Here is a 24,983-nt window from a genome sequence, read left to right as displayed (position 1 = left end):
AAAGAAATAACACGTGTTAGATTTGTTAGCTGATCGTTTGAAGAAGGTTGGCCAATTCGAGGACATGAATATGAATCAAATTAAGCCAAAAATCTAATCTGTAAGATTCACAATACTCTTGTAAATACTGTACCTGAAGGTCACTGCGCTGCGGCTCCCTGTATTTCTATGGGTTTGGGCCAGTGATTAAAAACGCATGACTCTATTTTCACTTTCAGATCAAACTGCTAATCCTAGAGGTTCATATACTTTTGCCACTCTCAGACATGTAACATCGGGTCATTTTCCTCAACAAATAAACGACCAAGTATAATATTTTTGTCTTATTTGTTTAATTTGTTCTCTTTGTCTACTTTTAGGACTTACTTTTAGTATATTGTTTTCTGGGAGACATGTACCTATCTTATTTAGCATCTGAAGGGCAGTACTAAATGGAAAACAAAACAATTTACACCGATCATCCTGTTCAAAAGTTTACACCCCCTGGCTCTTAATGTACCGTGTTGCCTTCTTGAGCATCAGTGAATGTTTACACCTTTTGTAATAGTCGTGTACGAGTCCCTCAGTCGTCCTCAGTGTGAAAAGATGGATCTGAACATCATATAGTCGCTGTTGCAAAGGGGTCAAATATGCAGAAGATGCTGGAAAAGTAAAGAATGTGCAGGACCTGGAGGATTTTTCTGAAGAACAGTGGGCAGTTTAACTGCTCAGGACAAACAAGGGACTCGTGAAGAACTCTCACAAAACATAAACACGGTCTCTGATCATCCAGGTAACGACACGCAGTGTTAACAATCAAGCGTGTGTAAACTTTTGAACGGGGTAATTTTTATAAATTCAGTTATTATCTTGTCTTGTGGACTATATGTAAACATCTGTTATGTGAAATAGTTTATTCAGGACAGAACTAAATAAAAACCGGGATTTTTATCATCCCTCTTATTTTGTTAACAGTAAGATTTAGCAGATTCTGCAAGGGATATACAAACTTTAGGGCACAATTGTGTATGTGTTATATATATATATATATATATATATATATATATATAAAATGTGTAACGAGAGAGAGAAATTCTTAAAATCATTATGAAGTAATCTACAGTATTCATTTTGTCTTGAATGTTACTCTTTTAAAAGTAACCGAAAACAGAGGTCAAGAGTTCCTTTGGGACATCCTCTATCCTTGCATTGTGGCAGATGGTCAGGCCTGTGTGGATGTATATTCAAATTTGTATGCCATATGCCATTCTTTTCTCTAGATCATGATCCGTAGCATTTTCCTCTTCCTTGATCGCACGTACGTCCTCCAGAACTCCCTTCTTCCGTCCATATGGTGAGTCAACCAAACTGAAACCCTCCTTGCAGCCTTTTAAGCCAGTCTGAAGTCTGTCCTTACGGCTGTTGTGTCTCGTTCTGTAACGCCCGCCGCAGGGACACAGGGCTGGAGCTGTTTCGCACACACATAGTGGGTGACGGTGCAGTCCAGAGTCGTACAGTAGAGGGAATTTTGGAGCAAATTGAACGAGAGAGGAACGGCGAGACTGTGGATCGGAGTCTCCTGCGTAGCTTACTAGGCATGCTCTCAGACCTACAGGTGATTTTAATTATTTGTTTGTTTGGTAGTTTTGTAATAAATCGCATAATAACAGGGAGAACAGTTTCGTAACATCAGACTGATGATGCGATCCTGTCGGTCATTACTGTGAATTCTCTGGTATTTACTTACTTGACTTTATATCTCATGGAGATGTGTTGGATGTTATTGTTTGTTTTGTAGGTGTATAAGGAGTCTTTCGAAAACAGGTTTCTGGTTGAGACGGATCGCTTGTACGCAGCTGAGGGCCAGAGACTGATGTTAGACAGAGATGTAAGCATAAACAGATTGACAAATGGTTCACGTGTGTGTGTGTGTGTGCGTGTGTGTGTGCTCTTACTTTTCCATTTTAGTTGTTCACCCATACACAGTATGAAAGATCTCTCTGTACCATTTGCATTTTACGAAGTGCTTTTGTGTGTTTGGGTTTCCTTCAGGTACCTGAATACCTGCACCATGTAGCACGGCGCCTAGACGAGGAGAACGATCGTGTCATCAGTTACCTAGATCAGAGCACTCAGTAAGTTCTACCCCTGCAGGTCCAGGTAGTAGTTCAGGCTAATTTGTATTCAACACATGACCGTGTGTGTGTGTGTGTGTGTGTGTGCGCGCAGAAGCAGTAGCAATGCAAGCTCAGTTGTTCACACACTTGCCTGCATGTATGTCTGGAGGACTGAAAGTGATATTTACTAGATGGCACATCTGAGCCAAAATCTCCCGGAGACTGACGTTAAACAGACCCACAAGCTCTGTTAAAACTTCCCGCGATCGTCGTCATGCTCTGCGTCTCGAGCCAAAAAAACTCTCACTTTACATTCGAAAGAATTTGCCAGAAACCAGTAGACAAAGTTTGACCACGTGAAAGGTTTTCCCAGGCCACCACACGTACGAGTTATATCAGTCAAGAGTTCCCAAACCATCACAAAGACCTCATGATGATTAGAGCCGAGACATCTCAAAACAGAGACTATGTTTTCATGCAAAGATTTTCCACTGTATAAACTCATAAAACCCTGTGTTAACAGCACAGGTAGGATATGATTCTTATACAGGTCTGAATGTCTGGGGGAAAGTATTTTAACAATTCTGAGCAACGTTACGATATTAACTACATAAGAAAATAATGTAGAGCCAAAACCCTTACTTTCTGTACAGCCTTCATAATATATTTTTCATATTTCATGTGATACAATTAAGGCTAAAAAAAAACAAAAAAAACAACAACTACGCTGTAAGAGCTTATGCAATAGATTATAGAAGATGCAAGAACCAATATTTAAAAAGCCCCTTATTTTCTCCCTCACAGGAAGCCCCTGATCTCTGCAGTAGAGAAGCAGCTTCTGGGTGAACACATGACTGCCATTTTACAGAAGGGTATGTTGACAGTATTGTACACTTCTGCACTGTCGTGACTAGGGCTGGGGGCGATACGACAAAACTAATCATATCACGATGTATGAAGACGTTTCTATGATACACGATGCGTATCACGATATATAATTTAGCTAACAAACTGTCTGCAAAACGGAATTAAAATAAACAAAACAAAAACCAACAAAACGTTAAACTGAGTTTGACTATACCTTTTTCTTTAATGCCCACAAAGACAAATAAGTTGTTTTTAAAACATTATGTGAAATCAGTGACATCCAGTCAGTACCATTTAACTTGTAATTAGTAAAAAAAAATATCGCCATACCAACGATATCTCAGAAAAGTGTATCGCATAATCATGTATCACGATATCGATATTATATCAATATATCGCCCAGCCCTATTTGTGACAACGTCTATTATTAAACAGACTTTTCACTCAATAAAGTGCTGCTCTCATCATCTCCAACCACTAACAATGTTTACTGTGCTTTAGTTACTGCTTACTTAGCTAGTTTTAGTACAGATACGAAAGCTGACAGATGATAACCAACAACAAACACAATAGCCAATATATAAATAGGGAGATAATTAAATATATAATAATTGTTTTAAAGTCAGACTCCCTGTATATACACGCGTAAAATTCTCGTTCTCTCTTTCTTTCTCTCTCGCTCTTGTTCAGGTCTCAGCACGCTGTTGGATGAGAACCGTGTGACTGAGCTGACTCTGCTGTACCAGCTCTTCAGCAAAGTGAAGGGTGGCCTGCCTGTATTACTGCAGTTCTGGAGAGAGTACATCAAGGTACACACGCACAAACACACACACAAAAGTCCCATTTCATACATTCTCGTTCGTTTGTGGGGGATCTAATTGTGCCTAATCATCATTTACTAGCGCTCCCACTGGCTCTCGCCACATTTTGTCCCTTGTCCATGTAGTTTGGTCTTTCTCCTGCAGAGCTTTGGTGGTGAGATTGCTGGCTCTCCTGAGAAAGATAAGGACATGGTGCAGGAGCTGCTGGATTTTAAGGATAAAATGGACAACGTAGCACACACCTGCTTCCAGAGGAACGAGGGCTTCATCAATGCCATGAAGGAGGCCTTCGAGAGCTTCATTAACAAGAGACCCAACAAACCAGCGGAGCTTATTGGTAAGAGTGGCAGTGAGCATGTGGCATGTAAAAACACTCAGTTCTCTATTTATATTAGTCATGTCCATCGTTTGCTTTATAGCCGTTTGAGTGATTTCCCCGTTTTTATATAGTGTATGAGCTGATTTTCTTTAGTACATGTTGTTAAAGGACATTGTAATGAATTTGAATTATACCAGTCTCTTAAATTATCCATGAATAAAATCCATCAAAAAAACCTAGATAACTTCATTATTATACATGCATCCGCATGTTCTCAATCACCAAAAAAAAGCAGCCACGAATACAGACTCCATCCCCTGGACTTTTGTTTAGACTCCACCCCCCAGTAGGAAGTGCTGGGTCAGGTCCGAGTCCACCCTCTGTACTTTTGGTTAGACTCCACCCCCAGTAGGAAGTGCTGGGTCAGGTCCGAGTCCACCCTCTGTACTTTTGGTTAGACTCCACCCCCAGTAGGAAGTGCTGGGTCAGGTCCGAGTCCACCCTCTGTACTTTTGGTTAGACTCCACCCCCAGTAGAAGGTGCTGGATGAAATCCGACTCACCCCCGGACGTTTGGTTCAGCAGCAACAGATACTTACACAACTACATATGCGAATATAAATGAAAGCACCTAAAGTGTGAGAATGAGAAATGGTTTTGACACCCCACAGTACTGTGTGCAACAGAAAAAGATCTTTTCTGTGTGTTCTATTTTGGGGAAAATTATTACTAAAACTACATTAATCAGTATAATAATCTTCATCGCGTAATAGTGGAATAGTCTGTTAACCGTCATTATCTTTTCTTGTTCTATTTTCTAATTTAAGAACTAGTGTCGTTAACGTAACCCGCTTCGGTCTGTAGACTGTCCCAGCTTATAACCGCGTTAAACAAGTCGATAAAGTCAACAAAATAGACTTTATGTGAAAAGTATAGTGAATTTCCTGGTTACACAATTGTACTTTTTGACCACGTCCTATTCAGTTAGAGACGGGAATGATGTATAATCGCACTGTTCATTGTAACCCAGATGAGGAAGGGTTTTCTTTTGAGTCTGGTTCCTCTCAAGGTTTCTTCCTCATAGCATCTCGGGGAGTTTTTCTTCACCACCATCGCTTCTGGCTTGCTCGTTTTAAATTTAGATCCTGAATATATATAATTAACATATAACTTATATATGTGTGTAATGCACAAAGCAGCTTTACAGATATACGTGTAATAATTCATTTTTTCTGTAAAGCCGCTTTGTGACTGTGCATTATTAAAAGCGCTATACAAATAAAAATGTAATTGAGTTAAAGAAGTGACTCAGCTTTACAGGTTATGGCCCATTTGAGGTCACTCAAAAATCCCAGTGTAGCTCCTGCATGCCTCATGATTATAAAGAAAACCATCGTTGTGCATGACAGAAGTCCTTTATAGTGTATGTGTGGCAGTCAGGAAAAACCCATAAAATGTTTCTTTCACACTTCCAAGAAACATGAAAAATGTACGTCTTTTCTTCTTATAGCATATTTGTACACTTTAACTTTAAACAAACACTTTAAGTGCAGTTTCTTTTTTTTTTTTTTTTCCCCCCCACTTTTTGCCAGACGTAACCAGAACTTTGTTCGACGCATCTGAGTATAGAGAATTACATATAGAGAAACTACATTTGCAATGTTTCGAGATCTCATCTTGATGGTGTGCGAATGGTTTCAGTGTCACACTTTTTTGCAAGAGCTCTTACTGTGAAACATCACACTTACTTTTATCGAGAAGTCTCCGCTGCACTCATTGAAATGCACGTCGCTGTGTAGTCGTACGCGGTTTTGCCAAGTAAAGTATCTATGGAATGCTCGGACATCTGATAACCCGGTCCGGTCAGGTTCAAACAGTGCAACAACGTAAGACGGGTAGAAACGCACCCGCTATAAATAAATACACAGGACCGTACAATACACTCTGACTAAACAAGGCAACGTCAAGTCAATTCAAGTGGGTTTTTATCGTCATTCCTCTGTATAGCTTGTATACATTGGAACGAAATCTTCAGGACTGTTGTGCAACACAGAACAGTATGCAGGATGACACAAAGTGCAAATACACAACAGTGTGAGATGAGCGCAAGACCTTGCATACACAGAACAGGACAATAAATATACCGAAACATGGGCTGTAAACATGAGCATCATGAGGTTGATGTATGCATGCTGAGGATAATTGTGCAAACTGGATAAATACACATCGCTTCCGTGTGATTTTTTTTTTTTTCCATTTTGTGCAGCCAAATATGTAGACTCCAAACTACGTGCCGGTAACAAAGAGGCCACAGAAGAGGAGCTGGAGAGAATCCTCGACAAGATCATGATTATCTTCCGCTTTATCCACGGTAATAGTTTAAACGTTTATTTAGGAAAGAAACCGCTCGGCTCGATCTCTTGATGTGTAGTCTATATGTTTATCTGTTCCTTAGCATATATTGACGTTTCCAGAATTGCTTCCAAAAGTGCACCTTTTTATCTTTCCTCTACAGGTAAAGACGTGTTTGAAGCGTTCTACAAAAAAGACCTAGCGAAGCGCTTGCTGGTGGGCAAAAGTGCCTCTGTGGATGCCGAGAAATCCATGCTGTCCAAACTCAAGCATGGTAAGATCCCTCTGTATCTGCTTTAGCGTGATCAACTCGGCGAAACGCGTTCGTTTAGACAGGAATTGAGAAGGAAATGTCCCTGACCCGAGCTGTAGTCAAGGGCGGAAAGTCCACCGGGCGATTTCCCAACACCGAGCACAAGCAAAAAGCACAGTATCACATGAGTATGTGAACAGGAAGTCTCTTAGCAGCTGTGGTTTAACACCAGAGCTGACTGTGTTTGTGGTGCTCGCTCACTCTGTGCAACATTAGCTGATACTTTCAAGCTGTTGCATGAATACTAAGCAGATATTTATGCCCAAATGTGCGCTCCAGGATTAACGTTAATTAAAACACAGGGAATTCCGGACATCAGGAGATTTTCACACCGGCTGTGAAAGTTGCAGTGAGATTTCATCACTAACAAGATTCTGTTTAATAATATATACACACTTTTAACAAAACTTTAGGGAAATCCGGGCTTGCCGTGTAAGTCTTAAACCAATCGCCTGTGATGAGTTCCAGTAACGTGCCGTAAATCTGTTATCACGTCTCCGAGATATAAACGATCAGAGACTGACGTGGAAGTCTGTTATCTGGGATGGCGGAATGACATTGGGACTTTCACATGCTGTAATCATGTATATTTAGGACGCTTGGAATTTTTTATGGGTGTAAACGTGTAGAGATGTTTACAACCCATTTTAGTGCTTTTCTTTATTTTATAATCGTTTCTTTGTAGAAATCGTGTATTTAAAAATAATAATAATAATAAGAGCCAAGATTATAACGATAATTTATAACTAACGTGAGGCAGAGTAATGGGCCTGTAACTGGGTTAATGGTCTTCAGACATGACGTGATGTACGGTTGTGGTCTCTTGCAGAGTGTGGGGCAGCGTTCACCAGCAAGCTCGAGGGCATGTTCAAAGATATGGAACTCTCCAAAGACATTATGATCCAGTTCAAACAGGTACACACTTATCTTAATCCTCATCTTGACCATCATCCCGTTCCTGTAATTTGTGGAAAATCGTGATCGGGGTTCGGGACGGTGTTGCAGTATCGTTTATGTGCTAGACGAATGGAAACCCACAGGGGTCATGAGAGAGTTTGAGTTCCCCAAACACACTTCTGTTTTCTCTGATCTCCAACACCTTTATGAATGCATAAATACAGTAGAGATATATATATATATATATATATATATATATATATATATATAAGTCTACACACCCCTGTCAAAATGGCAATCCTGGTTGCATATAACAAAAATCTAGTGAATTCTTCAGATCTCTGGGCTAACGGGTGGAGTGGCAAGACGGAAGCCTTTATTTTTTTTATTATTATTTATTTTTTGAACTTTTTGGTGATAATACCAACAGATATATTTGGCACAAAAAACCCCCCCAGAACATCATCCTCATGGGGAAGCATGGAGGCAGCAGTATCATACTTTGGGTCTGTTTTTCTTCAGCTGGAACTGGGGCTTTAATCAGGGTGGAGGGAATAATGAAAAGCTCCAAATACCAGTCAATTTTGCCGCATTTAAGACATCTGCTAAAACACTTAAGATGAAGAGGAATTTCAGCTTTCAGCATGACAACGAGCCAAAGCAAACCTCCAGATCGACAAAGGAACGACTTCACCAAAACAAGATGAAGGATTTGGAGCGACCCAGTCAGAGTCCAGACCTAAATCCAATCAAAGATCTGTGGGGTGACCTGAAGAGCGCTGTGTACAGGAGACGCCCTTACAATCTGACAGAGTTGGAATACGTTTATAAGAAAGCATGGGAAAACATTGCTAAGACCAGACTGATTGACTCTTACCCAAAAAGATTGAAAGATTTCTGTGATCAAATCTAAAGCTGCTTCAAATAATTATTCGTTTAGGGGTGTGCAACCAGGTTATTGTACAAGCAAATCAAATGTATTTATCTTTTTTTTTTCTTTTTTTTCTTCCCTAAGATGATTCTTATTGTTTTTAACTTTAATTAATAGGTTAAAATAAGATTTCACAAGAAAAGGTTCTGACATGATTTATTTATTATTTTTTTTTACATCACAAAAACCTGCCATTTTAAGGGGTGTGTAGACTTTTTTTATCCACTGTAAAATAGGTCTTTTGTTCCATCTAGTGCTATTATCTGAGTCAGGACCTTCTGAGAAGTCACATGCGGTCACATCTGTTGCATTATCAAGCGTTTAATCATCTTCTTCTTCTTCTTTTTTTGTTTTTTTTGGGGGCGGGGGGTCGTTGAGATGAGCACTAGCATGTGGTTGTGGTAACCGAGCTCATAGTTTCCATGTCTTGCCATTTCAGTACATGCAGAATCAGAGTGAACCCAGCAACATCGATCTGACCGTCAACATCCTCACCATGGGCTACTGGCCAACCTACACCCCCATGGATGTCCATCTGCCCTCTGAGGTTCATATAGTTCAAGTCATGTGCACCAAAAAAAACAACTCTATATTAACCATACTCTACCGCACAACTGGCTTTTGTGCTCACAATAGAAACGTGTTAAAGATTTGTGCAGTGTATATTTGTTCTGAGGAAATGAGAGATGGACTTTGTGTGTGTCTGTTTAGATGGTAAAACTTCAGGAGGTGTTCAAAACGTTCTATCTCGGGAAGCACAGTGGGCGAAAGCTTCAGTGGCAGCCCACGCTGGGCCATGCGGTGCTTAAATCTGAGTTTAAAGAGGTTAGTCTCTAACTTAACCACGATGCACTTACCATCATCGCGATGCAGGTTTGTGTACAACGTTGATCTGGCTTTCTTTCTCTCCAGGGTAAAAAGGAGCTGCAGGTATCTTTATTCCAGACACTTGTTCTGCTCATGTTTAATGAAGGGGAGGAGTTTGCACTAGAAGAGATCCAAACAGCTACAGGAATAGGTAAAGAAAAGTCATTGATTGATTGTTGGGTTGCGTTTTTTTCTTTTTTTTTGTTTTTTCCCCCCATGGTAAATTATCAGACATGTATACAGTGCCATCCAGTAATATTGGCACCCTTGGTAAATAAATTTTTTTTTAAAAACCCACTAGTAAACAGTTCTGCGAGGGGGTTTGTGATACAGCCACTGAGGGTGTGATGGTACATTTTGACATCTTTTTTTCCTCTGTATTTTTCTTTTCCTCTCTTGGAAAGGAAATACTGTTGTGTTTTTTTTAATTATTATTTTGTTTGCGTCTAGAAATGGATATATATGCATGAACACAGTCCATTATAGCTGATGTGTCGTGCAGCAGGATTGACGTGATGTGCAGGTCTTTTTTTTTTTTTTTGGAAATGTCTTGAATATGGTATTAAAAGTATTACATTTGAAGTGCTGATACCTGCAGATACTCTGACATCCAAACGAGCCGTTCTTGGAGCTTGGTTAAATAAATGCGTTTTTTGTACCGAGGAGGATGTATTTAGCTATGAAACTTGCAGGACGTCTTATGTGTCAAAAGATCAAGGAAAATGTGATTTAAAAAAAAAAAAAAATTTCATGTCATGACCCTTTTAAATAGAGATTGAAACAGTGCGTGGTGGTGACGTTGAAGTCACGCGACCGTGGTGTAGTTTGTTTATAGCCTTACCTTTAGTGTTTTACTTCTGGTGATTTGTATTTAGGCTTCAAAATTCATAGAAGTTGTGTTAATTTGTGAAGATTATCTCGATGAAGAAAACGTGTAAGAATCATGAACTTTTGTTGGTCACAGAGCTTATTTTCTGCAGTAATCTAAAAGCCAATGGCACCCTTGGTAAATATGAGCAAAGAAGGCTGTGAAAAATTGACTTTATTGTTTAAACTTTTGATCTTTTGTTTAAAAAAAATTCACAAAAATACTCCGCTCTCATGGATATCAAACAATTGCAAACAAAACATAGGTTTATCAGAAAGAAATATACAGTAACTGACAAAAGTGAGTACACCCCTCACATTTTTGTAAATATTTGATTCTATCTTTTCATGTGTCAACACTGAAGAAATGACACTTGGCTACAATGTAAAGTAGTGAGTGTACAGCTTGTGTAACAGTGTAAATTTGCTGTTCCCTCAAAATAACTCAACACACAGCCATTAATGTCTAAACTGCTGGCAACAAAAGTGAGTACACCCCTAAGGGAAAATGTCCAAATTGGGCCCAATGTGTCAATATTTTGTGTGGCCACCATTATTTTCCAGCACTGCCTTAACCCTCTTGGGCATGGAGTTCAACAGAGCTTCACAGGTTGCCACTGGAGTCCTCTTCCAGTCCTCTTCCACTCCTCCATGACGACATCACGGAGCTGGTGGATGTTAGAGACCTTGTGCTCCTCCACCTTCCGTTTTAGGATGCCCCACAGATGCTCAATAGGGTTTAGGTCTGGAGACATGCTTGGCCAGTCCATCACCTTCACCCTCAGCTTCTTTAGCAAGGCAGTGGTCGTCTTGGAGGTGTGTTTGGGGTTGGTATCATGCTGGAATACTGCATACTGATCATGCTCTGCTTCAGTATGTCACAGTACATGTTGGCATTCACGGTTCCCTCAATGAACTGTAGCTCCCCAGTGCCGGCAGCACTCATGCAGCCCCAGACCATGACACTCCTCCCACCACCATGCTTGACTGTAGACGAGACACACTTGTCTTTGTACTCCTCACCTGGTTGCCGCCACACACGCTTGACACCATCTGAACCAAATAAGTTTATCTTAGTCTGGTCAGACCACAGGACATGGTTCCAGTAATCCATGTCCTTAGTCTGCTTGTCTTCAGCAAACTGTTTGCGGGCTTTCTTGTGCATCGTCTTTAGAAGAGGCTTCCTTCTGGGACGACAGCCATGCAGACCAATTTGATACAGTGTGCGGTGTATGGTCTGAGCACTGACAGGCTGACCCTCCACCCCTTCAACCTCTGCAGCAATGCTGGCAGCACTCATACGTCTATTTCCCAAAGGCAACCTCTGGATATGACACTGAGCTCGTGCACTCAACTTCTTTGGTCGACCATGGCGAGGCCTGTTCTGAGTGGAACCTGTCCTGTTAAACCGCTGTATGGTCTTGGCCACCGTGCTGCAGCTCAGTGTCAGGGTCTTGGCAATCTTCTTATACCCTAGACCATCTTTATGTAGAGCAACAATTCTTTTTTTCAGATCCTCAGAGAGTTCTTTGCCATGAGGTGCCATGTTGAACTTCCAGTGACCAGTATGAGGGAGTGTGAGAGCGATGACACCAAATTTAACACACCTGCTCCCCATTCACACCTGAGACCTTGTAACACTAACAAGTCACATGACACCGGGGAGGGAAAATGGATCATTGGGCCCAACTTGGACATTTTCACTTACTGAGATGGTCATGGCAGGAGCTTGATTTTGTGGTCAGTAAACCATTTTTGTGTTGATTGTGATGTATGTTTTGGATCATTGTCCTGCTGGAAGATCCAACTACAGCCCATTTGAAGTTTTCTGGCAGAGGCAGTCAGGTTTTCATTTAATATCTGTTGATATTTGAGTCCATGATGCCATGTATCCTAACAAAATGTCCAGGTCCTCTGGCAGAAGAACAGCCCCAAAACATTAAAGAGCCGTCACCATATTTAACCGTGGGCATGAGGTACTTTTCCATATGGCTACCTCTCTGTGTGTGACAAAACCACCTCTGGTGTTTATTACTCTATTTCGGTTTCATCTGACCATAGAACCCGATCCCATTTGAAGTTCCAGTAGTGTCTGGCAAACTGAAGACGCTCGAGTTTGTTTTTGGATGAGAGTAGAGGCTTTTTTCTTGAAACCCTTCCAAACCACTTGTGGTGATGTAGGTGACTTCAGATTGTAGTTTTGGAGACTTTCTGACCCCAAGACACATCTAACTTCTGCAGATCTCCAGCTGTGATCCTTGGAGATTTTTTGTCCACTAGAACCGTCCTCTTCACAGTGCGTTGAGACGATATAGACACACGTCCAATTCCAGGTCGATTCATAACATTTCCAGTTGACTGGAACGTCTTAATTATTGCCCTGATGGTGGAAATGGACATTTTCAATGCTTGTGCTATTTTCTTATAGACACTTCCCATTTTGTGAAGCTCAACAACCTTTTGCCGCACATCACAGCTATATTCCTTGTTAATACCCATTGTTATGAATGACTAAGGGAATTTAGCCTGTATGTTGCTTCATATTTATACCCTTGTGAAACAGGAAGTCATGGTTGGACAATTTCCTGTTCCTAGTCACCCAGGTGTACTAAAAAATGTCAAATACCAATGGGAATATACATTTTGGATAAACCTGTGTTGTGTTTGCAATTGCAACAACTCTGCAAGTCCTTTGGATTTGCATTCATCGTCACGTGTCACTTATTAAAGGGCTTGAATTTAAAATGTATTTGTTTCTGGAGACAGTCTTGTGCACGTGTCCTGTATCTACCGTCATTAGACTATAAAACAATTACAGTTCAGCTGGAGATTTTCTGCTGTCAGTGTAAACAAACATGAGCCAGGGCAATAGGGTGTGTCCTGTACTTCAGTATGATAAAGGAACAATCTTTTGAGTAATGTTTTTAGCAAAATGGGGATTTCTCCTCTTCTGCCATCTTAACATTTTATTCTGCTTTAAAAATCTTCAGTATTTGATTGTGCTACAAGTTCAACTCTAGATGTTTCACATTTCATTTATTTATTTATTTATTTTGCACTTCCAGAGTGAAATGATTTGTTTGCTAATTAAAGGAATACTCAGCCCAGACATACTGATAATGCTAACTATGGACAGAACAACCGTATTTGTCTTAGAATGTTTGTTTTTTCTTCAGGATTTCAGTAATAATAATAATAAGATATAACGTTCTACGTGTAGATGGAACAGAATTGCCGACATTTTACTTCATAACTAACAAAACCCAAATACCCCATTCTCCAAAGAGAACGTCATCCCAGCAGTAAAAGTTCCTCTGACTTGTGGTTTGCAGCATCAGGAACCGAGTGACGTGACATTGTTGTAGAATGACCTAAGTCTTTTGATTCCATCGTGTATTACAGCTGCGTTAATCAGCAGGAAAACGACCTCAAACATGAGCAAGTCCACATGCGATGAAATGGTTGTGTTTGGTTGCGGTTAGGACAGAATCTGAGAGGGAAAGCGAACGGGTAGTTACTGTGCATGTAATTTAACTGTGCTTACACATATGGAAATGAATATTCAATTGATTCAATTAGAGTTACATCTTTACTTGAGTCCCTGTATAAGGATATATTGTACTTTCCCTGTATGCCGTGTGTGAATTTCTGTTTAAGAGCTCAGTGAAGTGTTTTTAATTGTCCCCTCAGAGGAGAGTGAGCTGAGACGCACGCTGCAGTCGCTGGCATGCGGGAAAGCTCGCGTACTTAATAAAAATCCCAGAGGGAAAGACGTGGAGGACGGAGACCGCTTCAACTTCAACAACGACTTCAAACATAAACTGTTCCGCATTAAGATCAACCAAATTCAGATGAAGGAGACGGTAGGTCTTTCCTGTACTTGTCCACCATCAGTCCGAAATGTTGTATGGTTTTTTCCCCCCGCACTCCTCCAGCTACATTGTCTTGCTCGTTCTATAACCCAATATTTTTCGTATCCTTATAAAGTCCATATTAATCTTCAGAATAATGTATCATGAGTAGGGATGGGTGCTGTGTTTACTGCTGTTTTTAGCAACCTTTGTGTGTTGCTTATCAGTTTGGAATGTTATTGGTACAGTTACTGATTAGCTAGATGTTAAGTAAGTTGGACCATTTATAATATTCCCAGCCTCACAACCTTTATGGTTCTGTTATCACGTCCACGGCTGATTAGACGAGATTGAAACAAGTAGGGTTGTGAGCCTAGCACTCGACGCTTGCATTTCTGGAGATTTTTATTGTGCTTGGTCAGCAGGTGTTTTGCTAAATTGCTTATATTCCCTCACTTGGCTGGATGATGAGCGCGTTCTGGTTATTCACGTGACTAAATTGCAGCCACGCTTCTATTCTCTGTTTTTCCTGTTTAGGCAAAAAGACTCTGCTGTTTATGTCAGCATGTGCAACATTAGTCTCTAAATCTCTTGCAGTTAAATATGCGTTTCTGATCGGTCAGGTGTGGATTAATTTTCTACAACAAGCAGCTCTGTTATCATTTCTATAGTAACAGCTTACACTGGGACTTGAACGGTGGACACGCCACATAAACAGAGTCATAATGTATGCAATTGTTCATATAGTGCGGTTTTCTGTGGGAAGACATTTTATTTAGCATTTTTTGGAAGGCGTCTCCGGTGTCAGAGCTTTGTAACATCAGAAGTAAAGCTGTAACTTCAAGTTTTACAACATGCGAAAGTTTATCAGGACAGAGGGCTTTAAAGTGCACCTGTTATAGTTTTTCAGATATTACCTTTCATGTAGTGTGAATGTAAAAATTCCGCAAAGTTTCAAAAATCAAAGGGCACGACTAACCGAGTTATTGACTCCCAAAAGAAGGAACCGATTCTGAACAGCTGAAATGAGTCGTTAGTAATTCCAGACTTACTTCCTGTACAAACCTACGTAGTTCCAGACTTACTTCCTGTACTAACCTACGTAGTTCCAGACTTACTTCCTGTACTAACCTACGTAGTTCCAGTCTTACTTCCTGTACTAACCTACGTAGTTCCAGACTTACTTCCTGTACTAACCTACGTAGTTCCAGTCTTACTTCCTGTACTAACCTACGTAGTTCCAGTCTTACTTCCTGTACAAACCTACGTAGTTCCAGACTTACTTCCTGTACTAACCTACGTAGTTCCAGTCTTACTTCCTGTACTAACCTACGTAGTTCCAGTCTTACTTCCTGTACAAACCTACGTAGTTCCAGACTTACTTCCTGTACTAACCTACGTAGTTCCAGTCTTACTTCCTGTACTAACCTATGTCGTTCCAGACTTACTACCTGCACTAACCTACGTAGTTCCAGACTTACTTCCTGTACTAACCTACGTAGTTCCAGTCTTACTTCCTGTACTAACCTACGTAGTTCCAGTCTTACTTCCTGTACAAACCTACGTAGTTCCAGACTTACTTCCTGTACTAACCTACGTAGTTCCAGTCTTACTTCCTGTACTAACCTATGTCGTTCCAGACTTACTACCTGCACTAACCTACGTAGTTCCAGTCTTACTTCCTGTACTAACCTACGTAATTCCAGACTTACTTCCTGTACAAACCTACGTAGTTCCACACGTACTTCCCGCACTAACCTACATGGGTTTGTAACGAAAAACCCCGCCTCTGGTCTTCATTGGGTGCTCGCTGACAGCGGTAGACCAATCACAACAGACTAGGACATCTGCCCAATCAGAGCAGAGTATGCTCTCTGAAAGGAGGAGTTTAGAATGAATCCTTTAGAATGCATCATTGAACGAGTCGTTTGTGACACTGGGGGGGGAAAAAAGGTAACGCTGCAGTTTAAATTATGAGCACATTAAAATGTTTTTTGACCTTTGATGCATGTAAATCTATTGTATGAGACCTTTAAAACAAAATTAGGCATGTTTCAAAACCATAACAGGTGTGCTTTAAGATTCCCTAGAGAGGCTGTTGAAGGAATAATAGTTTATATCTACTATAATGTAAGCGTTAAAAGTAACTAACTTGTCTCAGGGACCCGAGATACATGGTACAATCCCGTCTGAATCTATTGGAACGGCAAGGCCAGTTCATTTGTTCGTGCTATACACCAACGACATTTGGGTTTAAGATGAAAATATCGATATTAGACGAGCGTTTAGGATTTCAGGTTTTATTTCCTGGTATTTTAAACAACATAAAACCTAGAACCTTTTAAATAAGAGCACCCAGTTTGTAGACGAGCAAAAGGTTAGAAACAGATAAGTCTTGAAGTAACTTAAACTAAATAACACTTATTATTTGATTGCAGATCCCTTGCTTGCAATAACTGCACCAAGCCTGCGACTCACTATCTTCACCAGGATGTTGGTTTCTTCTTTTGTGATCCTTTTGTGATCCTTTTTACCACAGCCTCTTGCACTTGTTGTTTCAGGGGGTTTCTCAATTGGGTTAAGGTTTGGTTATTGACTTGGCCAGTCTAAAACTTTACACTTAAGGATCTGGTTAGTTAAATAAAAATAAATAAAATAAAAAAAAAAAGATGGTTTCATTATTTGGAGATGGTTCGGATTTAAAAGATCAGATGAGCAGCAAAACAGTGTCCTCTGTAGAGAATGTCATAAACAGGTTGCATCCAAAAGTGGAAGCACTTCTCTCAAATGTCTTCCACCGTTTACAGCAGCAACATAAACTGCAGTACGAAGAGTGTGTTTAACATCGTGCTGCTGCTGCAACCCTGGACGCGAAGCTTTAGCAGTACCTTATGAAAAGAAAAGTGCCAAGCGGTGCGATATAACTAAGGCGGTGGCCTACATCATCGCTAAAGATATGGTCCCTGTTGCAACAGTGCAACGAGTAGGGTTTAAAACGCTGCTATTTGAATAGGTGTGTATTTTGTTAAGCAGAAGAGGAAAACCTGGACTCTGTTTTAATCAGTCAGTTATTGTTGTTGAAAACAACTGAAGGAACACTCTCAGTGATGGACCTATTTCGATTTAATATAGGCTATTTATTTTATATATTTTTTCATTTACATGCTGATATATGTTGTGCAGCTGTATATTATCAAACAAGGAAGGAAGCCCAGGCTTTGCATTTTATTTTGATCACAGTCAGTGTAAATGGTGCTTGTGGCATCTTACATGTGGCTTTAACCCACTTCGTAGAAAATGCCCAGATATATATCTCCTAGCACATCATTCAGCCTAAAAATACAGATATGATTTTTGGTCCATATTGCCCAGCTGTGTTAACTGGCAGATAAAATGTTCCTGTAGATTTACGAATTCATTCTGCTGTTTCTATCATGAGTTATCATCAATAAAGATTAATGAGCCTGTTCCAGAAGCAGCCATGCAAGCGCAAGCCATGACACTACCTCCACCATGTTTCACAAATGAACTTGTATGTTTTGGTTCATGAGCAGATCCTTTCTTTGTCCACACTTTGGCCTTTCCATCACTTTGGTAGAGGTTAATCTCGGTTGCAGAACTTTTGTGGATCACCTCTGTATTTCTTTGCAAATTCCAATCTGGCTTTCTGATTCTTACTGCCGATGAGTGGTATAGCCTCTATATTTCTGCTCTTGAAGTCTTCTTCGAACAGTGGTTTCTGATACCTTCACCCCTGCCCCGTGGAGGTCGTTGGTGATGTCACTGACTGTTGTTTTTGGGTATTTCTTCACAGCTCTCACACTGTTTGTATCATCAGTTGTCGTTGTTGTTGTTGTTTTCCTTGGCCGACCCATTGCTCAGTTGTTCAGCACACCAGTGGTTTCTTTCTTTTTCAGGACACTCCAAATTGTTGTATTGACTATGCCCCATGTTTGTGCAATGGCTCTGATTGCTTTTCCCTCATTTCTCAGATTCAAAACGACTTGCTTTTCTCCCATAGACAGCTCTCTGATCTTCATGTTGGTTTATCCTTTTTAACAACAAATGCAGTCTTCACAGGTGAAACTGAAGGCTAAAACCAACAGTAGATGTTCAGAGCTATTTATTGTTTAAACAATCAATCGAACAGGACACAGCTGGGTAACAAGAAACACCCGTCAGTCACATGTTCCAATATTTTTTGCTCACCTACAAATTGGGTAGTCTGATACAAAATGTGCTGTGTTCTATGTTGTTTAACACGTCTACATATAAATACCAGGAAATAAAAGCTGAAATTCTAAACTCTCTTCTCATATTCATGTTTTGATCACAAACCCAAATGTCTTCAGTCTACAGTAAAAAAAAAAAAATTGAATTGGCCTTGCCAAAATTTCTGTGGTGTGCAGTTCTAGGAAAAGAATCAACACTGTGGTGGTAATATTAACTCCATTTCGCATCAGGCTGATTATTTTACTATAACAGCATGCCCCTTCATGTATTATTCCTTACATGTGGTGTTCAGTTGTACATTTGGAATGTCCTACTTGCTTTGATGCCTAGTGTTTCTTACCCCGTATTTTGCTCTCCTCAGGTAGAGGAGCAGGTGAGCACCACAGAGCGGGTCTTCCAGGACAGGCAGTACCAGATAGATGCCGCAGTGGTGAGGATCATGAAGATGAGGAAGACTCTCAGCCACAATCTTCTGGTGTCAGAACTCTACAACCAGCTCAAGTTTCCTGTGAAGGTACAGTTCTTGCCACACATTTACTTGTAGGACACTTTATAGCATTCTAGATTTAATTTAAAATTGATTTACACACAATGACAAAGGAAAAACATGTTTTTAATTATTTTAGCATATTGATTAAAAAGTAGAAGCTAGATATTCAGACCCAAATTGAGCTCGGGTACATCCTGTCTGCTTTGATTATTCTGACATGTCTCTAGAACTTGATTGAACTTGACGTGTGGCAAATTCAGTTGATTGGACATGACTTTGAAAGGTACCCACACAATTCAGAGTGCAATGTCAGACCAAACCCCAAGCCTTGAAGTCCAAGTCGTGACACGGATCTGGGTATAAATTCACTTCTGAAGTTTTTGAATGTTCCCAGGGGCACAGTGGCCTCCGGTGTGAAATGGACGGAGTCTTTCTAGAGCTCAGGGAGGTTAGCAAGAACCCAATGTCCACTCGATCAGCGCTTTAGTGGTCCTCCTCAGGGATGCGAGAACCTGCTTGAAGGACAACCAGCTCAGAAATGCTCCATCAGTCAGGTCTTTATGGTAGTGTGGCCAGGCGGAATCCTCTCCTGAGTAAAAGGCATGTATCGGGCACTTAAAGGACTCTGATCGGAGAATCTATAAAAGATTCCCTAGTCTGGTGAAAACAGAATGGTGCTCATCAACTGATATTTCCTTCCCTATGATGAAGCTTGATGGTGGCAGCATCTTGTTATGGTAGGGGGATCGATGAGTATTGAGAGAAGGGTCATTCCATCTCAAGGGGTCCAATACAGGTTGATTGATCATTTTTAATTTTCCTAAAAAAAAATATATCTTTGCAGTGATTTACCTCTATGTATTGGCATTGCAAAAGCATCATTTTTTTATTTGCTTTAACAACCACAGCCATCTTTGTGTCATGACACACATCAAATTTTGGTTATACAGCAGTTTACGGAAAACTCAATATCTCCTCGGAACAAAAACTGATCTCTAGAACAAATTTCAAGGTACGTGTACATATTTACACATTCTTGGTCCATGTCACAGTGTCAGTCAGGTGTTTTACAATGAACAGTGTCATAAACAGAGCTGTGATGGTGTTTTTCCTGTGGTAAAAGCAGAGACTTCTGAGCTATAGACACTTTACTGCTTTTATCACAGGAGAAACACCACCACAGCTCTGTTTATGGCGCTGTTCATCTGTAATTCCATATTTGGATAAAATTTATTCACACATACCAACTGTACACCTGTACCAACATGATCGATCAGGGTTCTTCAAATCTGAACCCTCAAGGTCCACTGTCCTGCAGAGTTTACCTCCATCCTAATCAAACACACCTGAACAAGCTAACCAAGGTCTTCAGGATTACTAGAAAGCTACAGGCAGGTGAGTTTGGAGGTTGGAGCTAAACTCTGCAGAGTTGGAGAACCCTGTGATCGATCATGTTTCACTGTTGTCACAATATCAAATGTAGTAATATTTTAGACCTCATTGACAAGGATAAGCTATTATATCATAAACACTCAAACATAATTACTGTAAAATACTGATCATTTTAATGATTTGTTATGCTTATATTACATCTGTTCATTTCTCAAAATGCATGAATAAAGTAGGCTTTTCTCCAGATTTCTACGAGCCCTAACTCTGTAACCAGTGGAATCTCAAGCTAAATTTTTTACAGCAGAATGCTACTATAGAGGAATTATTTCTGTGAAAATTTCAGGTCTCTCATCAGAGATATTCAACCAGAAACTGAGGGTTTTTGTTGTTGTTTTAATTTTATTTTTAAATGGCACTTTATCGTCCCCATAAAAAAAAGAGAGAGGGAGAGAAGTCTGAAACCTGAAATGTTCTGCATAAACACTACTTACCTAGGTACAATTAGCATAGACTCGAACCCTTCCCATTATAAATTGACCCTAAACATGGAACTGTGAGCAATCCTGAGCATTACATAAGTTCCAAGTCTAAGGAACAAGAATGTGCTAAATGTGTGTGTGTAATACATATATATTATATGTATAATGTATAATATATATATTTATTAGAGGTAATCTATAAAATGTAAAACGGTCAAGTAAGCCAACCTTACAATCATTGGACCACTTGTGATGGACTGTCCCAGAAGGATGAATGCAGCTAAATGATTTTCTCCTTGTTCAAACAGTTCAGTTGCCAGACTCAACATGCATGACTTTACATATCCTCCGTCAGTAAAAGGTTTTCCTTATCTTACCATCTCCAATGAGCAGCAAAGCTGGCAGCGTTCATACTTCCAGTCGCCCCTGTTCACGCTTGCTGCTGCTGCTGTCCGGCTTGCGGTATACGTCGGAGCTCCGCGCACGCCTTCACTCTGCCTTTTTTTTAAACGAGGCAAGACGTTCTCTGCGAATCAGACACAGCAGAGTGCCAGCGCGTTCGACAAAAGCAAATGCAATTTTTGATTCTCCTCTGAATTCCTTTCTTTTCGCCATCTCCACAAACTAGCTAGGTAGCTGCTGAATCTGAGCGCGAGAGGTTACCATAGAAACGTAAGTGGTTTGCCGTTGTTTGGTGTCGTGACACTTGCGCACAGCACCGCTGTACGTGCACTGGCCGGAACAACTTGAAATATTTTATCGTAAACTGACTTTTCATTAACCTTTGTCCAACAAAGGAATTGTAAATGACTTTGCATTGTCTGCAGTAAACTGATCTCTAGCGATGTGTCTGAGTCCTCAACGATCACATGTTGGTAACGGGTGAGACACGTGGTGAACCACATGATTTTTTGTCAAAGAGCCATGTGTGGCTCACGAGCCATCGTGATTCCCAACCACTGCTCTAGAGTTTATACGCAATATGGTGCGAAAAACAAAAAACGATGAGTGAGCAACAGTTCTGTTGGTAGGAAAACCTTTTTGATAAGAGAGGTCAGACAAAAATGACCCGATTGGTTCGAGCTGCCAGGACGGATATAGTAACTCAATCACTCGTTATAACCACGGTGAGCAGAAAAGCATCTCAGAACGCACGACACATCAGACCTTGAGGTGGATGAGTTACAACAGCAGACGACCACATCAGGCACCTCTCCTGTCAGCTATCATGGGCACAGACTCACTGAAACTGGTTTAAAGGCTCTGTGTATCTGCTCTATTGTGGCAAGACTCTATAGCATGCAGTTATCTGAAACTACTCAATCCAGCTGTATTAATCAGGCTCTCAAGAAATTAGCTTGTGAGGAATTATAACATTGATTAAATCTGGCCTTTGTCATCTGATCTTGGAATTGTTAGGCAACGTATAAAGAACAGGTTTGTGCTCGAAGCGCATCAGATCAAGTCATGACTGCAACACTTAAATGAACTGCTTTATTGTGTCACTCATACCCCTTGCACTTCCTCCTACAGCCAGGCGACCTGAAGAAGCGCATCGAGTCCCTCATTGATCGAGACTACATGGAGAGAGACAAGGAGAGCCCCAACCAGTATCATTACGTTGCCTGAGATCCAGTCCGGAGGCGGAGGCACAGCCACTGATCCGAGATCTGCGCTTTACCCGGGCTGCGCGCCCCAGGACAACCTGTAACCCACCCTTTTGAGGACCCTGATTATGCCCACCAGTAGTGTGACCAGGGTTGGCATGGGGCCTTACTGTACTTTAAAGCGGTGGTGTTAAAGTGTGACGTTAAAAGGATCGCACGGGGAGAATGATCAGCTAATGATTTCCACAAACAAGCACTTTGTCTTCTCTCTTCTCTCTTTTCTTTTTTTTTGCTTTTTGTGGTCAGTCTTCTCTGTTGATGTCTCCCACATGCACTCATACTTTAGTTACCCTTTTTTCTTTTTTTTTTCTTTTTTTTTTTGTTAGCTGTTCTGACTGCTGACTTTGCTAGAGAATGGGGAGTGTGTTCGGTTATGAATGGCAGCAGGCTGTGTTAGCATCAGGGTTTTTGACAATTTTCACTCAGGCAATGGAAATGTTGATAAACCAAGCATTTTACTTGCAAAAGCTTCACTAACATACAGATACAAACAGCAAGATTGGATTCTATGACATGTTCTATAGGTTTCATGCACTGAAAAAGGCTAAAATGAGTGACAAAATATATGAAGACTCAACAAAGCACATTTGTGTGTGTGTGTGTGTGCGTGTGTGTTGCGTGTGTGTTGCGTGTGGATATCTGTGTGCTAGATTTTTTTTTTTTTTTTCCTCTTCTAATTCACCACTAAAGATATTCTGACCAACATCTCTGGCTCCTCACGTTTTGTAGATTACGAGGCTGTATTCTTTGTAAATACAAATAGACATTGATTGATTAAACCATGTTTAATTAGAATGTTGTGACTCCAGATGTGGCATCAAACACCACCATCTGCTTAGGAAGTGTCTTTTTTTTGTTTTGTTACTCGTTCGTTGCATTTAATTCATTTTACTTGCATAATGCTAAGAATGTGTGAAACCAGGACACACCATCCCTGATGACCAGGAAGCCTCGTACTTTAATCTCCTAGTCACCGTGATACACAAGATACTTAATAGGAGAATGTTAATAATAGTTAAAGCATTCCGGATCCCCTCCACACCGGTTCAAAACGTGGCCGCCCGTGTCCTTCAGGGATTCTTGGATCTAGATGGCACATACCACAGCTGGGGCTCGAATCTGGATCCTGACTGTTGTGTCCTGATGTGTTTCAGCAGTGCTTTAATTGTGTCTGTGTGTGTTTTAGAATCAGAAATCTGTATATCCACATGCACTCATGTGCTTCTCTCTCAAACCAGACTGAATCCCCCATCCCTATACTGAACTACACAATCAGTTGTTGAAGAAACCGACTGTCCCTGGCCAGAAGGAGAAGTGGTTGCGAGTAAAACAAAGCAAAAAGCAAAGCGCTAAACATCTCGAGCAGCTGTGAAATGGTCACCTTGAGCAGTTCTGGGTTAACGCTCACACGCCAGTTGCGCTCATGTAAATACGATTTCTGACTTTTAACAGATCAGTGCAGTATTAAAGTGTTTGTTTAGAGTAGCAGGAAAACCAAGGCCTAACCAGATTGCTACTCAGCAAGTGGTTTAGTCAAAACCAAGTGATAACATCACACTCCTTTTTAAAGCATGTGACACTGTCTGTCTTATGTGTGACCTTAGGGAACTGGATATATCCAAAACACCACACTGCTTTGCTAGACGAGATGTTAAAATCATTCAGCTTCAGTTGCTGTACTAGTTAGTTTATTAGGTGCAGGGGTTGGAAGTCCGCTGCCTATTACCTGACCTCCTGAGTATCCCGAGTGAAATTTTGGATGTCTACAGATGGGTTTGGGTTAGTATGAATTTGTACTTTCTTGAAAAGAAAATGCCAAGATCTTGAAAGAGCTCATCAGATGTGGAATATGTCGGAACGTCATTTAGCTAAGGACCGCTCAAGTCAAGAAAAGAATCGCGGTCAAGCGTTTGAATCGACATGAAGTGACCGCTTCTTATAGAAATCGGCATTTTTCCATTGTTAGCTTGATCACTGAAGATATCTGAAACACGAGAGCCGTTTAAAACTACATGCCAGGGTTGCAATCAAAATGATTCAACCCCCCATTGCAAATCAAGTTTACTGTCAAAATGTACAGACTTTCAGCTGTTTGTAATGAACAGATCAAACAAAAGCGAATGAAATAGTTCAACACAACGAATGCTTCAAGTGGTTTCCCCAAATTCAACTGAAAATGCAACTTATAATGATTTCTCCGGTCTCAATATTATTCAACCCCTTCATGACGAGCATCTTTAGTACTTAGTAGATCATCCTTTTACTGTTATGACCTGCTGCAAACGAGATGCATAACCAGACACCAGCTTCCTGAGGAATCTTATCCCGTTCCTCATGAGCAACGGCCTCCAGTTCAGTAATATTCTTGGGTCTGCGTTCAAATCCCACCAGAGATTTTCGATGGGGTTCAACTCAGCCTTCATTTATTGTAAAATCAGTGTCCGATATCTAACATATATTTACGATATATGTAATCATGATGAGTTGAAGATATTTTGACTTGGCATGATCAGTCATCAGACCTAAAACGAATCCACTTCTT

General features: G+C 40.6%; 1 protein-coding gene across 4 annotated transcripts in view; it reads left to right on the top strand.

Annotated features, from left to right (window-relative positions):
* Positions 1-23,146, top strand: part of cul4a (cullin 4A) — a 30,230-nt gene extending 7,084 nt beyond the window's left edge. The window contains exons 1-17 of one of the 4 annotated variants that reach the window (XM_053615354.1): positions 5-772; positions 1,260-1,333; positions 1,432-1,594; positions 1,778-1,867; positions 2,032-2,114; positions 2,901-2,968; positions 3,654-3,772; positions 3,929-4,121; positions 6,369-6,473; positions 6,618-6,728; positions 7,597-7,682; positions 9,035-9,142; positions 9,307-9,420; positions 9,508-9,613; positions 14,020-14,196; positions 18,779-18,927; positions 22,308-23,146. In XM_053615354.1, coding sequence (XP_053471329.1) covers positions 1,263-1,333; positions 1,432-1,594; positions 1,778-1,867; positions 2,032-2,114; positions 2,901-2,968; positions 3,654-3,772; positions 3,929-4,121; positions 6,369-6,473; positions 6,618-6,728; positions 7,597-7,682; positions 9,035-9,142; positions 9,307-9,420; positions 9,508-9,613; positions 14,020-14,196; positions 18,779-18,927; positions 22,308-22,403 — 1,839 coding nt within the window. In that variant the 5' untranslated portion in view covers positions 5-772; positions 1,260-1,262 and the 3' untranslated portion in view covers positions 22,404-23,146. Of the gene's footprint in view, positions 1-4; positions 773-1,259; positions 1,334-1,431; positions 1,595-1,777; positions 1,868-2,031; positions 2,115-2,900; positions 2,969-3,653; positions 3,773-3,928; positions 4,122-6,368; positions 6,474-6,617; positions 6,729-7,596; positions 7,683-9,034; positions 9,143-9,306; positions 9,421-9,507; positions 9,614-14,019; positions 14,197-18,774; positions 18,928-19,297; positions 19,974-22,307 lie in introns of those variants that run through there. The other 3 variants (XM_053615350.1, XM_053615351.1, XM_053615353.1) reach the window with 3 other exon arrangements.
* The last annotated feature ends 1,837 nt before the right edge of the window (positions 23,147-24,983 follow it).

This window comes from Ictalurus furcatus, chromosome 26, assembly GCF_023375685.1.
Source record: "Ictalurus furcatus strain D&B chromosome 26, Billie_1.0, whole genome shotgun sequence".
NCBI lineage: Eukaryota > Metazoa > Chordata > Actinopteri > Siluriformes > Ictaluridae > Ictalurus > Ictalurus furcatus.
This window is presented reverse-complemented; position numbering and strand designations above follow the sequence as displayed.